The sequence below is a fragment of the Bubalus kerabau genome, chromosome 19, assembly GCF_029407905.1.
Source record: "Bubalus kerabau isolate K-KA32 ecotype Philippines breed swamp buffalo chromosome 19, PCC_UOA_SB_1v2, whole genome shotgun sequence".
Lineage (NCBI taxonomy): Eukaryota > Metazoa > Chordata > Mammalia > Artiodactyla > Bovidae > Bubalus > Bubalus kerabau.
The window spans coordinates 55752233-55769566 of record NC_073642.1 but is presented as its reverse complement, the minus strand read 5'-3'; the positions used below and the strand labels follow the sequence as shown (position 1 = coordinate 55769566).

At 43.3% G+C, this 17334-nt stretch overlaps 2 protein-coding genes across 3 annotated transcripts in view; one reads left to right on the top strand and one right to left on the bottom strand.

Annotated features, from left to right (window-relative positions):
* The window catches only part of ADAL (adenosine deaminase like), a 23788-nt gene extending 9629 nt beyond the window's left edge, over positions 1–14159 (bottom strand). Inside the window, exons 1-8 of one of the 2 annotated variants that reach the window (XM_055556275.1) lie at positions 14020–14159; positions 13634–13791; positions 9354–9436; positions 8617–8841; positions 8261–8391; positions 7710–7770; positions 2787–2874; positions 733–814 (exon numbers count right to left, since the gene is read on the bottom strand). In XM_055556275.1, the coding sequence (XP_055412250.1) occupies positions 733–814; positions 2787–2874; positions 7710–7770; positions 8261–8391; positions 8617–8676 (422 nt within the window). In that variant the 5' untranslated portion in view covers positions 8677–8841; positions 9354–9436; positions 13634–13791; positions 14020–14159. The remainder of the gene's footprint in view (positions 1–732; positions 815–2786; positions 2875–7709; positions 7771–8260; positions 8392–8616; positions 8842–9353; positions 9437–13633; positions 13792–14019) is intronic. The other variant, XM_055556274.1, reaches the window with a different exon arrangement.
* On the top strand, positions 14056–17334 carry LCMT2 (leucine carboxyl methyltransferase 2). Its single transcript, XM_055556262.1, has one exon. It carries the CDS (start codon positions 14056–14058, stop codon positions 16111–16113), a length of 2058 nt encoding a protein of 685 aa, XP_055412237.1. The 3' UTR covers positions 16114–17334.

Genomic DNA, 17334 nt, shown 5'->3' with positions numbered 1-17334 from the left:
CTTCTTCCGTCAAGGACTTACTGAGCTCTAATTTTATGCCAGCTCTAAGTACTGGTGAATCAAAAGACAACGTCCCTGGCCTCACGGAACTTACACTCCAGTGGGTGAATGTGTATATATATAAAAAAAAACATGAAAATTTCTGATTTTGTTAAGAGGAGTGTCATAAAGGAAACAAACGGAGTAACTAGAAGATGTAGGGAGGCATGTTAGATAAGGTGGTCAAGGAAGGCCTCTCTGAGGAAGTGACAGCCACGTGAGACCCGAGTAACAAGAAGCCAGCCATGCGAGGATATGGTAGAGAGCTCTAGGCAGAAGCAACAGGAAGTATAACAGTGCTGACATGGGACGACAGTCTTGGCCTGTTTGAGGAACAGGGGGAAGGTCAGTGCATGGCACGTGACCAGTGAAACACACGAGGCTGCCGAAGTGAGAAAGGCAGCACGTGGGACCTTGCAGGCCCCAAGAGGAAGTCTGGGTTTTTGTTGAAGAGCCACGGGAAGCCACACTTCACTACAGCAACAGGACTCAGAACTTTATTGCCACTGGAAAAAAAAATTCAAAACTGTATTCTCAACTTTAAACAATGAAGTTCTTGATCTTTTTTCTATTATAAGATAAAAGTCAGTTATTGGTTGATTTATAAAAATCTGTTATACCCATGCTCAAAAGAGTAAAACTGTCACATTCTAGTATTTTCAGTGGTGACCACTAAGGCACAATGTTTCTTACCTAACATCAATGTCTACGTTTTCTTCTTTGGACTGTTTTATACCCTCAAGTATAGATTCCACATAAGTCTTTTTAGTCATTCCTGGAAAGGACACAAATAAAACATTTGTAAAGAGATCATCAACAATCTCATCCTTCAACAATCGTATTCCTATATGAACAATTACATTTCACTTTCTGTGTGATAAGTGTATGGTTACAGATGAGTTATGGATGTGTGTGCATGCTCAGTCACTCAGCCATGTCAAGACTCTTTGTGACCCCATGGACTGTAGCCCCCCAGGTTCCTCTGTCCATGGGATTATCCAGGCAAGAATACTGGAGTGGGTTGATTCCTCTTCCAGGGATCTTCCTGACCCAGGGGTCAAATCTGTGTCTCTTGCATATGCAGGCTTTAGTAAATGCCATTTGTACTTAATGAGCTTCCCTTACAGCTCAGACGGTAAAGAATCTGCCTGCAATGCAGGAGACCTGAGTTTGACCCTGGTTCAGAAGAAGGGGGCGACAGAGGATGAGACAGTTGGATGGTATCACTGACTCAACAGACATGAGTTTGAGCAGTCTTCTGGGAGTCGGTGAAAGACAGGGAAGTCTGGTGTGCTGCAGTCCATGGGGCGGCAAAGAGACACGACTGAGCAACTGAACAACAACAAATGCACACACACACACACACACACTGATATGACTTGGCGACTGAACAACAACAAAAATACAATTCTGAACAGATGAGATGCTACTAGGTGTATGTATATCCTATTCATTCATTTAACACTGTGTTCTGAGCATGTCTTCCTATCATTAAAGTCCCTTTACAAATATTTTTCATGGTTACCAAATATTCCATTAAACTTTAACTATTCCCCTATTCTGCACACTTAAGTTAGCATTTCCCTTTGAATCTCCATTTGAAGAGTCAACTAGCACTAATAATCTACAGATTGCTTTTCTCCTTCCCTTTCACGATCCTCACCGGCATAACTTGGAACTGATCCTAAAGTTTAAAAATGTGAAATAAGAATCTTCTGTTCTGGGGGAAGGATAATTGGGAGATTGGGACTGACACACACACATGACTATATGTAAAGTAGATAACTAAAAAGGACCCACTGTATAGCACGGGAACTCTTCTCAATACTTTGTAATGACCTACATGGGAAAAAAATCTAAAAAAGAGTGGATATATGTAACTCTTCTCAATACTCTGTAATGACCTATGTGGGAAAAGAATCTAAAAAAGAGTGGATATATGTATATGTATAACTGATTCACTTTGCTGTACAGCAGAACATGACATTGTAAATCAACTATATTCTAATAAAAATCAAAAACAAAAAAAGAATCTTCTGCTTATCTCATTTCAACACTTACTTTACTATATGTAGTTTAAAATTTCACCCCCTGAATGATGCTGGCTACACGTTATCCAGGCACAAGATGATCTGGTCATAAAATGCTAAGCGGGACCCAAGGACATCATAGAATACCTCCTGATGCTGCTCTTATCAGCAGAATGAGGGCCCTAGGAAGCTTCTCCAGACCATATCCAGATCCGCTCATCTCCACCCAGAGAGGTTTTACCACATCACAGCTCGCTCCTGGCCGAAGATACCCTCAGTCCCCAAGAAGAGACTGAATAACTTCAACTCAGTGACTGTCATGAAACGCAATTCCACATCCACTCAGGGGCACTGTGTCACAAGCGCCTGATGCAGGGAACACGAACCAACGTCTATTTAAGAACACAGCCATAAGGAACAAGTGTTCTTTTTTCAGAGTGAGAAGAGCAAACAAGAATAATCGAAATTTTTGCAGCCCCTTTAATTTCCCTTCAACAGATAATACCTGACCTGGTATTTTAACTTACGAATAACTGACTGACTCGTTAAAAACATATGTCATTAATGTACATCGGAAGATATGGACCTTTGACCCTACTTTTACAACAGTGTAACGGTAAATGCTGCATAGTCTCAACTTTGCAGGCACATGCATGATCAAAGCATGTGAGGAAAAAGATAGACATATGCTGAGAAGTAGCAATAGTTAGATTTTACCTGAAGCATCTTCTCCTCTGGGTGTGCTCCTTAGTTCCAGATACTTGACACCGTCATCTGCAAACTCTTTAATGACATCTTTCGTCACCTGATAATAAAAGCAATACTGATAACATTAGTGTAAGGGGCCCAGAGTCGGACACGACTGAAGCAACTTAGCAGCAGCAGCGGCAGCAAGGGGCCCAATGAATTTCCAACAGCTTCCCTTACCCACCTCACTCTCACATTAAATCCAAATCTGCACAACCCCCCGCCACCTTTTGTTTCTCTTCTTCCCTTTTAACCATTTCTCTATTTCCTAGAGAAAGAAGACTGATAACACAGAAATGAGGCAAAACTAAAACCAGTAAACCATCTCTGAGTGTACAGTACTGGAAAGTTACATATAGAAATAAGCAGCTAAAATGATTAGGCAGTACTGATGTACCATTTAATGTCATGGCTTCTCATAGAAGAAAACATAGGCACAACACTGTATGACATAAATCACAGCAAGATCCTCTAAGACCCACCTCCTGGAGTAATGGAAATAAAAACAAAAGCACGTGAGACCTAATTAAACTGAAACGCTTTTGCACACCAAAGGAAACTATAAACAAGGTGAAAAGACGACCCTCATAATGGGAGAAAACAATAGCAAATGAAACAACTGACAAAGGACTAATTTCCAAAATATATAAGCAGATCATACAACTCAATACAAGAAAAACAAACAACCCAAACCAAAAGTGAGCAAAAGACCTAAACAGACATTTCTCCGAGGAAGACATACAGATGGCTAATAAACAAACAAAAAGATGCTCAACATCACTCATTATTAGAGAAATGTAAATCAAAACTACAATGAGATCTTACCTCAAACCGGTCAGAATGGCCATCATCAAAAAAATCTACAAACAATAAATGCTGGAGAGGGTGTGGAGAAAAAGGAACCCTCTCGTACTGCTGGTGGGAATGTAAACTGATACAGTCATTATGGAAGATGGTATGGAGAGCCCTTAAAAAACTAGGAAATAAAACTAGCACGTGACCCAGAAATCCCACTATCAGGCATACATCCTGAGGAAACCAAAACTGAAAAAGATATGTGTACCCCAACGTTCAATGCAGCACTATTTACAATAGCTAGGGCATGGAAGCAACCTAGATGTTTGTCAACAGATGAATGGATCAAGAAGCTGTGGAACATATATACAATGGAATATTACTCAGACATAAAAAGGAATGCATCTGAGTTCTAATGAGGTGGATGACCCTAGAGCCTATCATACAGAATGAAGTTAAGTCTGAAACTAAAACAAATATCACATATTTATGCATATATGTGGTATCCTCAAAGATGGTACTGATGAACCTATTTGCAGGCCAGCAATGGAGACGCAGACATAAAGAACAAGATTTATGGACACGGGGTGGGGGAGTGGGGAGTAGGAGAGGGTGGGACGAATGGTGAGAGTAGCATGGAGACATATACATTACCATATATAAAATAGATAGCCAAGGGGAATCTGCTGTGTGACTCAGGGAACTCAAACCAGAGCTCTGTAACAAGCTAGAGGGGTGGGATGAGGTAGGAGGTGGGAGGGAAGCTCAAGAGGGAGGGGACATATGTATAGCTATGGCTGATTCATGTTTATGTACAGCAGAAACCAAAACAATATTGTAAAGCAATAATCCTTCAATTAAAAATATATAAAAAAAATAAAGTCATGGCTTAAGGTTCTTATTCACGTTATTTATGGATAAGTTGAACTTTGCAAGAATTTCTTTTGGCAGGGTTAAACTCTCCCCAAATGTACTTAGGAAGATTCTTTTAGGCAAAGAAAAATTGGTGATAAATTTGAATTAAAAAACTGTATTCAATCTAATAGAAAACTCAACAATCCTAAAATTACCAAACGACCAAGATAAATGTAAAAGCCTAGGAGAAAAAAGGACCAGGTTAGAAATCCTGTGACAACCAGCCCTAGTTAGTCCTTACAGTTGGTATCCTACTCTTCACCCGCTTTGCCCACATGCACATGGGCACACAGATGCCGTATCCGGGCAGAGGAACAAGGCTGGCTGACTGTGCAGACAGTGCCCAACAGGGTGGCACCACCTTGGTGGATTCACTGCAAGCCAAGGTCTGAGCCTCATCTTTTTTCTTCATACTAAAGCCAAAATGGAACTTATTACAACATGCATATAACAGGTGGCTCAGATTCACCAGGAGGTCTAGAGAATCAGCCTTAGAGATCACACAGCTCAGGATGTTACAGGCAAGAGTCAATTTTGACTCCATGCTGGATCTGTTTCTTTGACTTTAACCTTTGCTTTCTGTTGCTTTTATTATTATAAACATACAATATGGCCTGCCTCAGAGGCCATTATGCCAAATGCCCCTCTGCCTAATGTCAAACCAAAATGCCTTTGTTCAGGACTTTGTCCACCTGTGGATGGCTACAGGAAGGCAAAAATTAACATATCCTCTCCTGGAGGCTGGCCATTCCAGAAGATATTTGTAAGATTAACAGCATTTTTAACCTTAATCCCTCACCTCTCCCCATCTTTGTTCTATAAAAGAAACTGGCATCCAGACGCCAATAAGATGGTTATTTTGAGATATTAGTCTGCCATCTTCTCCATCTGCCAGCTTTCCCAATAAAGTCATATTCCTTGCCTCAACACCTCATCTCTTGAATTTACTGGACTGTTGTGTGGCAAGCAGAGAGAGCTTGGACTCAGTAACAAAGACAACACAAAAGCATTCAAAATCACATGACACCCCTGGACCAAGCAAGACACTGCTGCTTCCTCCACCACTAGGCACGACCCTGCAGCCTCTGTACCATCATCAAAGGCGCTAGACCACCCTGTAGCGCTGGTGTTCCAGAAACCCCACGTTGCTGCCACTGCCATTACCAGAGCACAGTCCTTGTCTTTGCAGGTTGCGAGGAACTCAGATCTTATCTTCACTCCTTAACTAAGCAGATCCAGAAAGACCAACTCCTCCTACCCCAGCTCACAGGAGACTAATGCAGAAGCCTGTCTATAATGTGTGGATTGACAACGAGGGTGAAGGGAAGGTGTGAAGTGATCATATCTACTGTCCAGGGCATCCCTTTTCCTGGTGGTGAGGTACCTGTGAAACCTAAAGGAACAACAGAAGGTTGCTGGCAAGTACTGATTGAGAGCAGTGGAAGCAAGACTTCGCTAGGCCACAGTGAGACCTGTGGAATCATCTCCAGCTCATATCCAAGAACACTTCTCTCGGGAGTGACTTCCCTTCCCATGTCAACCAGATTCAGTCCTTTCTGCTCCAGGCAGCAATAGGTACTGCAGTCAGCTCTTGGCTCTTTGGGCTTTGTTCTACTATGCTCTGGACTGAGAACTTCGACTCAACTTTTGTCTTCAGATAGAGTACCTCACAATTAAGTTGCCGCTTACTCCAGGGATGGTAAGACTGTACCTCTCAAATAAGAAAGAACAAGGACTCTGGAATCAGACAAAACAGCCAATTCTGCCACTTTACTCATGGTGAGTGACCTTGAACAAGTTATATTTAACCTCTTTAGGCCTCAGTTTTTTTCATCTGCAAAAAGGGAGCAATAAAAATAACCACTTCAGAAAAGTCATGTTGAGCACAGAATCTAGCACATGCAATAGTTAATCTTTTTTCAGCTACATTTCAATCTTGTCTCTTTGAGATTACACTCAGTTACTCTAAGACTGTTAAGTGATCCTCATACACTCAGTCCCATATCTATAAATAATCCCTTGACTTATTCCCACACAAGGTTCACTTTTTAAAGCTTCTTACCAACTTTTAAAGAAAAGAAACAATGAGTATGGCATATTATACCCACGGAACTCTCAGAATCGAAAGTGTAATCAGTTTTGCTCTGTTCCACTCAACAAGAGAAAATGAGACACAGTCTCCTGTGGTGGACATCCCTAGCAGGGTTCAACAGGACCCGCTGAGTGCCTGATAAGACAAATGCTCCCTAGGGTTCCTATAAACCCCTGTGCGTGTCTCCAACACAGAGCTTACCTTGTGATGTTGGATTTATCCTCTTATGGGTCTGTCTCTCCAACCTGACTATGGATTCCCAAGGGGCAGGGACCATGTTGATCTTTTTGTCTCTCAGCCCTAGCAGAGTGCCTGGAACACTGGGGACACTCTGTCAACTTCTGCTAAACTCTTATTAGAGTTAACCTTCCTCCAAAAGGTGATTAATTTACTTAATAATTATCAAGAGGATCAGTCTCAGCCAAGGAGAAAAATTCTTTCTGGACCAGTCAAATGTCACCTCTCCAAAAACACATTACATTTCTTACTTCGCACTTTTTCCCTAAGGGTTAAGAACACTGATAGGATTCTGCTTCTCTCCAATTAGAAAGAGAACATTTAAAAATGCCATCCTAATCAGATCAATGATACAAATCTGATACAAAGCCAGTCCTCCAGCTAAGGGAACACAGTGGAGTCCTCTAGCCCTTCATCTCCAGAGGGAAGGCATAGTTTCCCTAAGGATTGATCATTCCATCTCCAAGCACCTCTTGAACATCTTCATTCTCTATACTGTCCACCCAGAAAGTTCAAAGTATCCCGAGCAATTCAGGTAAAGCCTGTGGTCAGATATTTCATATGGTATGTTTATATATACAGTTTATACATATATGAAAAAAAGACAAGATTTTCTCCTCCGCACTGTCCAACTTTCCACCTAACAGAAGATTTTGATCTTGGTTCCTTCCTCATATTGTTTACAATTAATAGAGTCTATTAGCTGTTAGGCAAATGCCTTAACATTATTTTTCAAAAGTTACCATAAAAAAAGCAAATATTTTTCATCAGACTCTTCAGTCATGTGCAACAACAGAAGGGCATCAATTACTTACTAATTTTTAAACCAGTCTAAAAACTGCTTCATTTCTCACCATTAGAACATCTTCAGGGGTAGTAGTAAGTAGATGAAGAATTTGAAACATCTGGAGGCACCTGCAATATGAAAAGTTTTAACATACTTTAGTCATCAAAAACTTCACTAAATTAATTGATTTTAGGCTAGTAGTAATTATATATTTATAAGGAACAACGGAATAGGTTTCTCAAAAATTACACTGATCTGGACAGATCATCAAATGATGGAAAATTAAATGTTACTTTTAAGTGGAAAACAAGTTTCCCTTCTTCACCCCCACAACCCCTATCTCAAGTGGAAGCAGGAAATAGGGGGAAAAAAAATCAAGAAGTCTATATTTGCAAGTCTAAAGAATATTCCAATATAGTATAATTTCACAAAGAATACAAATTACTAAAATTTGTCAACAGTCTGACAGCTGGAAAAAATACTGTTTGTCAAATTATACTCTCCATACCAGATGGCTACCTTATTCCTTTAACTACAAAAATCCGAATCCTTACATACTATTTACAATCGCAAAATAGAGAAAAAAAGAAGTGTGTGCACAAACTCCCCCAAACTCACTCTTCTAAAGTTCTTTTCTTTCCCTTGTCAATCATAGTCATCTGATCGTGGATTTTAAGATCTGGTTTCTTGGCTATTAATTTCTTTATGGTACTGGAACTAATGGATCCATTCAAGTGGGCATGAAGTTCCTAAAATAAGAGAATACAGTCAGTAAGAATCTTCTCAAGTCCACTAGAGTCACAGCATTGTAGCAGGTGCTTGATGCTGGTAGACTGCACTAGGCAAATGGCCTAAGAGATGTAGCTAAATAACTTTTAAAATGTACAAAGTTCACAAATTCTACCTATAAAATTTATTTCTCTTTTTGTCATGATACTTAGCAACACTCCAGAATTCTGTGGTTGAATTCTTACCACTTTAGGTAATTTTGAGTAAAAGGTTGTCTTCCATGGCTGTTCTTCTGCCTCCATCATGATTTAGCAGAATAGCAAGGTCTTTCCCCAGCCACTTATTCTCAGCATGAATACTAAATATAGTTCAGTCAGTAAGTTTGGTGGCCTTGAACTTCCTTCAGACTGCTTTACTTCCACCCGTTTTGATTAGATAAACAGTATATGTAGTTCTGGGCTCAGTTTCACCTATTTAAACAAATGTGGACATTTTAGATGTTGACGCAAAAGCAAAGAAACAGGTTCTATTAATTTATTCCTCTAAAGACAAAAGCTCTCCAAAGGTATTAATAATTTAAGTGAGCCAACAACCTGAACTAGAAATAAGAAAAGTCCTCAAGCTGATAAGAGGGAGATTAAAATCTGAAATTTGGTAGGGTGTACAGGATTAAGGATTACTCACTCAGTTGTGTCCAACTCTTTGTGACCCCATGGACTGTACCCGCCAGGTTCCTCTGTCCATGGGACTCTCCAGGCAAGAATACTGGAGTGGGCTGCCATTTCCTTCTCCAGGGGATCTTCCCAACCCAGGAAGATGTATACCTTTACAAGTAGGGTACATACTTTTACCTACTAGCACTTTCTACAAAACTATGTCTAAAACTAGAAATTTATAAGACCTATTTTGGGTTCAAAAGTTCACATTTTCGAACTGTTTAAAATATATAAAGCAAGAACAGAGGCAACAGAATCAGACGGACCCAGGCTAACCTTGAACCAGTTCTGCCCTTTAGTAGGTGTGTGGCCCTGAGTCACTTTTAACTCCAGGCTTCAGTTTCCTTAACTGTAAAAACGGGATTAAAAAATGGAATAAAAATCCGATAAAAATGCAGAGTAGATGAATCTAGAGCCTGTTATACAGTGTGAAATAAGTCAGAAAGAGAAGAACAAACATCATGTACTAATGCATATATACAGAATCCAGAAACACAGTACTGATGAGCCTATTTACATTGAAGAAATGGAGACACAGATGTAGAGAAAGAATTTGTGGACACAGCTGGGGAAAGGAAAGGCTAGGAGAAATTGAGAAAGTAGCACTGCCATATATACACTTCAGTTCAGTTCAGTTGCTCTGTCGTGTCCAACTCTTCACGACCCCATGGAGCACAGCACGCCAGGCCTCCCTGTCCATCACCAACTCCCAGAGTTTACTCAAACTCATCTCCATTGAGTCAGTGATGCCATCCAACCATCTCATCCTCTGTCGTCCCCTTCTCCTCCTGCCTTCAATCTTCCCCAGCATCAGGGTATTTTCAAATGAGTCAGCTCTTTGCATTACGTGGCCAAAGATTTGGAGTTTCAGCTTCAACATCAGTCCTTCCAATGAACACTCAGGATATATACACCATCATGTGTGAAACAGATAACCAGCAGGAAGCTGCTCCATAACACAGGGAGCCCAGCCTGGCGCTCTGACGACCTCAAGGGGTAGGATGGTGCGGGGGGAGGGAGGCTCGAGAAGAGAGGAGATATATATATATAATTATGACAGATTCACAGTGATGTAAGTCTGAGACCGCCACAACACTGTAAAGCAATTATCCTTCAAAAAAAAAAAAGCAGCATAGCTGTGAGGATTAATAAAGTAACTTAAATTTACCTCCTCTATCCTCCTGAATAACTCTATGAGTATGTCAAGTCAGCATTTTATCACACTGTATCTACATCACTGGTTTGTCTTTCTCCCTCACCACCTCATGCGAAGAGTTGACTCACTGGAAAAGACTCTGATGCTGGGAGGGACTGGGGGCGAGAGAAGGGGACGACAGAGGATGAGATGGCTGGATGGCATCACTGACTCGTTGGACGTGAGTCTCCGTGAACTCCGGGAGTTGGTGATGGACAGGGAGGCCTGGCATGCTGCGATTCATGGGGTTGCAAAGAGTCGGACACGACTGAGCGACTGATCTGATCTGATCTACATCACTGGTTTGTCTTTCTCCCTCACCAGAACTATATAAACTTCTAAAAACAGGGACTATGGCTTACACTACCTCCCCAGCACCTGGTAGGGGATATGGTGAGTGTGTGCCTGCTTAGTCATGTCTGACTCTTTGCGACCCCATGTTGTGTAGCCTGCCAGGCTCCTCTATCCATGGAATTTTTCAGGCAGGAATACTGAAGAAGGTTGTCATTTCCTCCTCGAGGGGATCTTCCCGATCCAGGGATCAAACCTGTGTCTCCTCATCTCCAGCACTGGCAGATGGATTCTTTACCAGTGCACCACCGGGGAGGCTCCAGGGATAGAGTAGGATCATTAAATAGTTTAAAAATCCCACTAGGGGATTATTAAAAACAGAAAGGGAATTTTAAGGGAGTTTGGGAGACTGTTGTAAGCTAAAGACCACTCAAGAAAAGAATCCAGTAACCTGGTAACAATCTACTTTACCTTGAAGGAAGACTAGGGGCATCCAAGTGCCAGACACACTCAAGCCAGAGACCCTGATAGTTAAAAACACAAGACCATAGATATGGGGTCTGAATCTTGTTATACAAAGTCAGGGAGTTAATAGTCCTTGAAGAGCAGCATTTCTGCACATAGCCAAGACAGAAATATAGGTGAAAGGAGAAACAAACTAGGTGAGAGGAGACATTACACCGAAACCTGAGATGCATGACCATATTTTAGTATATGTTACCACCCTTTTGGTAAAACACATATGATTTAAATAGCACCATGACAGGCCTGGTTAGACCACAGAGAACCAAAGGAGAAACTAATGATGTAAGTCTTGACATCTGCCCATGAATGGGGAAGAAGGTGGTCCTGGGGCAGAGCCTTTTCATCCGCCCACTTGCATTTCTCACAAGTGTCCTCTGCTAATACACTCATTCTTTGCCTGCCACTCTGCCTCTCACTGAAATCTTTCTGCAATAAGACAAAAGGACCTGAGCATCAGCAAATCCTAACACCAGGTAAGCGCAGTTTCAATTAAAAGATAGTGGGTTCGAGTCTTTCCTAAGTCAGGGGATCATGGGTTTAAGTCCCAGCCCATGGGTTCGAATTCCAATTTGAGTTTTGGCTGGGTCCCACCTGAGAAGCAGTGCAGTTTCACACCTAGCAGAGTGCCCAGCACATTGTAGATGATAAATAAATCCTAATTTCCCTTTACCTCTGAAGGTTGATTATAAATTAAGACAAAATTTCAAATGAAATTTTGTGATTTTTAAAAGTAGCCACCTTGACCCTTCAGGTTCTGATATTAATGATGATGTTGATAAGAACAGTAGTTTCCATTCAGAGCTTACCAGCTAGGTAGCAAGTGCTTTTAATGATATTATTTTTAATTCTTACAGGAACTTTGCAAAATACATATTTTTACCACATTAAAAATCAATCAGTTGACACTGAGAAGGGTTAAATAAGCTACCAAGGTATTAAAATGGGCAATTAAGAAAATGATTTATACAGGACTCGATGATTCCCTGGTGGCTCAGACAGTAAAGAATCTGCCTATCAATAACCTCAGATATGCAGATGACACAACCCTTATGGCAAAAAGTGAAGAAGAACTAAAGAGTCTCTTGAGGAAAGTGAAAGAAGAGAGTGAAAAAGTTGGCTTAAAGCTCAACATTCAGAAAACAAAGATCATGGCATCTGGTCCCATCACTTCAGGGCAAATAGATGGAGAAACAGCGGAAACAGTGACAGACTTTTTTTGGGGGGCTCCAAAACCACTGCAGATGGTGACTGCAGCCATGAAGTTAAAAGACACTTGCTCCTTGGGAGAAAAGTTATGACCAACCTAGACAGCATATTAAAAAGCAGAGACATTACTCTGCCAGCAAAGTTCTGTCTAGTCAGGGCTATGGTTTTTCCAGTAGTCATGTATGGATGTGAGAGTTGGACTATAAAGAAAGCTGAGCACTAAAGAATTGATGCTTTTGAACTACACTGTTAGAAAAGACTCCTGAGAGTCCCTTGGACTGCAAGGAGAGCCAACCAGTCCATCCTAAAGGAAATCAGTCCTGAATATTCATTGGAAGGACTGATGTTGAAGCTGAAACTCCAATACTTTGGCCACTTGATGCGAAGGGCTGACTCATTTGAAAAGACCCTGATCCTGGGAAAGACTGAAGGTGGGAGGAGAAGGGGAGGAGAAGGGGACAGAGGATGAGATGGTTGGATGCCATCACTGACTCAAAGGACATGAGTCTGAGTAAACTCCGGGAGTTGGTGATTGACAGGGAGGCCTGGCATGCTGCAGTCCACGGGGTCGCAAAGAGTCGGACACTGAGCGACTGAACTGAACTGAAAGTCACTAAGAGATTTTAAACATCAAATCTAAACACCAGTTCCAGTATCCGAATCAGCTGGACTCCAAAACTCATGTCCTTCACCATTATGCTATACTGCTTCAAGGTACCCATACTTAAGAGTCATCCTGATTTCCTTCTCCATCAAGGCTCCCACAGTCACCAAATCCTAATTAATAAGTTACAAATCCCCCAAGTATCTTTGCAAGTGATTTCCTACTGGTGATGACTCTCAAACACTCAAAGTAGAAACTTGATGATTATTTTAAACTGCTAAGACTCTGAAAGAATAATCACCTCTCTTCTGTGATTCCCTCTTCCGCAGACATACTCAATTCTATCCAAGAAGACAGAACTTTGAACACGGAGGGGAGTATCACTTTACAGCTGAGAAACAGAGGCTGAGTGGTTTACTTACTGTAAGCTTTGCACAGAGCCTGGGATACAAGGGAATCAACAGTATACATTTATGGGGAAACACTGATTGAGTGAATCACAACTTCTGTAAAGGTTTCTTTATTTTGTACCTGGCCTTACTGACTTGTTTTCAGACATAAATGGGATCTCTTCGTAAATATTAGTAGTTAGCATCCAAGGAAAGACCGTTCCTTCTCCTTGCCCCCTAAAATTAGTGGTCCTAACTCTGCTTTGTCCCTACCAGACACTCAATGCAGGCGCTGCGGTCCAAGGAGTTCTGGGTTGTCAGTCCCCACAGACTCACCTCTGAAAGATTTTTGTCAACAGCCGAGTCATCTTATGAAAACTTAAGATAAATTTTCGTTTCAGCCGGGAAGGCTTGTAGAAAAGTGACAATTCGCTTTTCCCCGACACAGTCCACGTGTCCACAAAAACTCGCAGCCGTCAGTCTTCCCGCGAAACCTCGGTCATAGAAAATTAAAGAAATGTCAATCACAGCAGACTGTCAGCGCCAGCTGCAGCCTACTCAATCCTGATTGGCGAGGCGCGCCGTTTCCGGAAGTGACGCCCGCCTATCCGAGGAAGAGATGTAACGGAGCGTTGTTTCCCCAACCCCCCGCCCCGCCCAATACCGAGTCCGCGAGCTGTACTCGCGGCTACTGGATACTACGGGACCAAAGGGCAGCTCACCACCCCGACGGACCGCCGCTCCTGACTCCCCTGACCATGGGCTCGCGCAACCGCGAACGTCGGGCTGAGGCAGTGCAGAGCACCAACAACAGCAGCGCGCTCAGCAAGAGCTCCCTGGCCGCGCGCGGGTACGTGCACGACGCCTTCGCTGCCTTGCTGGTTCCGGGGACGGCGCGCCGCGCGCCGCTTATCCACCGCGGCTACTACGTCCGCGCACGCGCCGTGCGGCACTGCGTGCGCGCCTTCGTAGAGCAGACGTGCGCGGCCCCCGGCACCCCTCGCGCGCAGATTCTGTCGCTGGGCGCCGGCTCAGACTCACTGTATTTTCGTCTCAAAACTGCGGGCCACCTGGCCGGGGCTGCTGTCTGGGAGGTGGATTTTCCGGACGTGGCCGAGCGCAAAGCGCAGAGGATTCGAGATACGCCGGATCTATGCGCGTTAACCGGGCCTTTCCAGAGTGGAGACCCCGGGTCCACGCTGTGCTTTGAGAGCTCGGACTACCGCATCCTGGGCCTGGATCTGCGGCAGCTGCAGCGGCTGGACCAGGCCCTTGCCGCCGCGGGTCTTGACGCTGCCTTCCCCACTCTGCTCCTGGCTGAGGCGGTGCTCACCTACCTCGAGCCGGATGATGCCGCGGCCCTCATCGCCTGGGCCGCCCAGCGGTTTTCTAATGCCATTTTCGTCGTCTACGAGCAGATGAGGCCGCAGGACGCCTTTGGCGAGTTTATGCAGCAACATTTTCGGCACCTGAATTCTCCCCTTCATGGCCTGGACCGCTTTCCCGACGCGGAGGCCCAGCAGCAGCGCTTCCTTCAGGCCGGCTGGACTGCCTGTCGCGCCATGGACCTGAATGAATTCTATCGCTGCTTTCTCCCCGCAGAAGAACGCCGACGCATGGAAAATCTTGAACCTTTTGACGAGTTTGAAGAGTGGCATCTGAAGTGTGCCCACTATTTCATTCTAGCCGCTTCTCGGGGAGACAGCCTCTCCCAGACTCGGGTGTTTCCACCCTCAGAGACGTTTCCTCGGATAGATCCTGCTTCCCCTTCAGGAGTCCTCCCTGCCAGTGTAGTCACTGGGGACACCCAGGGCTTGGGCCTTAAGAGATTCGGCCACGCCTCTGTCCTTTTGAGCCCAGGCGTTATTCTCAGTGCAGGAGGATTTGGAGAGCAGGAGGGGCGACATTGCCGAGTGAGCAAGTTTCACATGCTCTTAAGATACAGTGACTTTGAATGGAAAGGCAACCAGATAGGCAGTTGGGGAACTGGAGCTCAGTGGGATGGACGCCTTTATCACACCCTGACAAGACTTTCAGATACTCAGGTTCTGGTTCTAGGAGGGAGACTGTCCCCAGTAACTCCAGCCTTGGGGATACTCCAACTTTGTTGTGAGAATGAGGATAATAGCACTGAGGACCCAAATGTAACAGTCACGAAGTTCGGTCCAGAAGAAGATTCCACCTTGTCACGTTGGCGCCATTCAACAACAGAAGTGTCCTGTGAGAATCAGAAATATTTGTTTGTGTATGGGGGCCGCAGTGTGGCAGAACCTGTACTAAGTGACTGGCATTTCCTCCATGTGGGGACAATGACTTGGGTTAGGATCCCAGTGGAGGGAGAAGGACCTGAAGGTCGGCATTCCCACAGTGCCTGCAGCTGGCAAGGGGGAGCCCTCATTGCTGGAGGTCTGGGTGCTTCTGAGGAGCCACTGAGCTCTGTATTCTTTCTGAAACCAATCACTAGTGGATTCCTCTGGGAATCCATAGCCATCCAGCCTCCCATTACCCCAAGGTACTCCCACACAGCTCATGTAATCAATGGGAAGCTTTTGTTGGTTGGAGGCGTCTGGATTCATTCCTCTGCAGTTCCTGGAGTGACTGTTATTGATTTGTCTACAGGATTGAGCTTTGAGTATCAGATTGACACAACATGTGTGCCATGGCCATTAATGTTACACAATCATACCAGCATCCTCTTTCCTGAAAAGCAACAGCTCCTGCTCCTTGGAGGTGGTGGGAACTGCTTTTCTTTTGGCACCTACTTCAACCCCCATACAGTGACATTAGACCTTTCTCCTTTAAGTGCTAGACAGTAAAGACTGGACTTGCTATATATTCAGGACCCACTAGAGTGGACAGTAAAGCTTTCCAAAATAGGATTTGACTCTGGCTTTGGATAGTACCACTGCCCCTTCCCACTCCTTTTTTTGTTTTTGGTTTTTTCTTAGCACTGCTATTCAGTGCAGAAAGTGGGAAAAAAAAAATTTTTTTTAAACACACCAAAATTCCAAGAGATGGTACAAAAATAGAGTGGTCATATAGTCCTAGAGTAGGATTTGGGGGCCTTTGGGTCCCCATATCTAATTTCCTGGTGTTCTTCCCACTTTCTAATCTGAGTTTACCCATTTATTGAGTTACAATGACCTTTCACCTAAGTAAAGTGAAAAATTTCCCACTCCCAGGCTTTGTGATTTTAGATGGGACCTTGGAAAAAGTTTCACACAGGTCCTTGCTAAGAACACAAGGTTGAATATAGGTGAAGGGACATGGTTTTGACCTCATTCTTCATGTACAAAACCTGAAATGAACCCAGTTGCAGTTTGATTAAAGCACTGTACCACTTATCTCAGCAGAGAGCTCAGATAGCTTTAATAAAACATTTATATGACTTTATTGAGACACATGCTTTTGTTCAATTTTTTTTGCCACTAGTTCCATACTTATTTATATTTATAAATGCTAATAAAACGGTTTGATTTCTCAGTTTGTACATGATATGAAAATGTTTTGGTCCATTTCTGCACTCCATGCTTCACTATGTTCTGTGCCCCAGGAGGTCAACCTTTACGAACTGCATCAGTGAGTTTTCTTGTTCTCTGGTTCCTGGAGAGTTCCATCAGTCAGAAGTACCAGAGAAGGATGGTTCAACAGAAGAGTGAGTCAGGGTATTCCCAGTGTTTCCCCTACCAGGCTGTAAGTTGGGAGCAGCTGCATTCTTCAGTCAAAAGCCACAGCCATAAGTTGACTCGGCATCCCTCCAAAGAATTCAGCATCTTCGTTGCATTAACCACATCTTAAGTGTCCAATAGCCACATGTGACTAACTGTTATAGAATTAGACATTGCAGATGTAAAACATTTCCATCACTGCAGAAAGATCTGGACTCCACTGAGGTACCTCACCATTTTGACTTGGTTTACCTAACCCTGCTCATCCCTTTTTAATTAGTATCTTCATTAAACTCTCCTCAATTACCTCCTTTAAATGAACCATTTTCCCCGGTGAGCCTTCTGAGATCCATAGAACATCTTAGGTAT

What these genes read in the sequence shown, in the direction of transcription:
- LCMT2 (XM_055556262.1), top strand. Translation starts at nt 14,056, where the DNA reads ATGGGCTCGCGCAACCGCGAACGTCGGGCTGAGGCAGTGCAGAGCACC.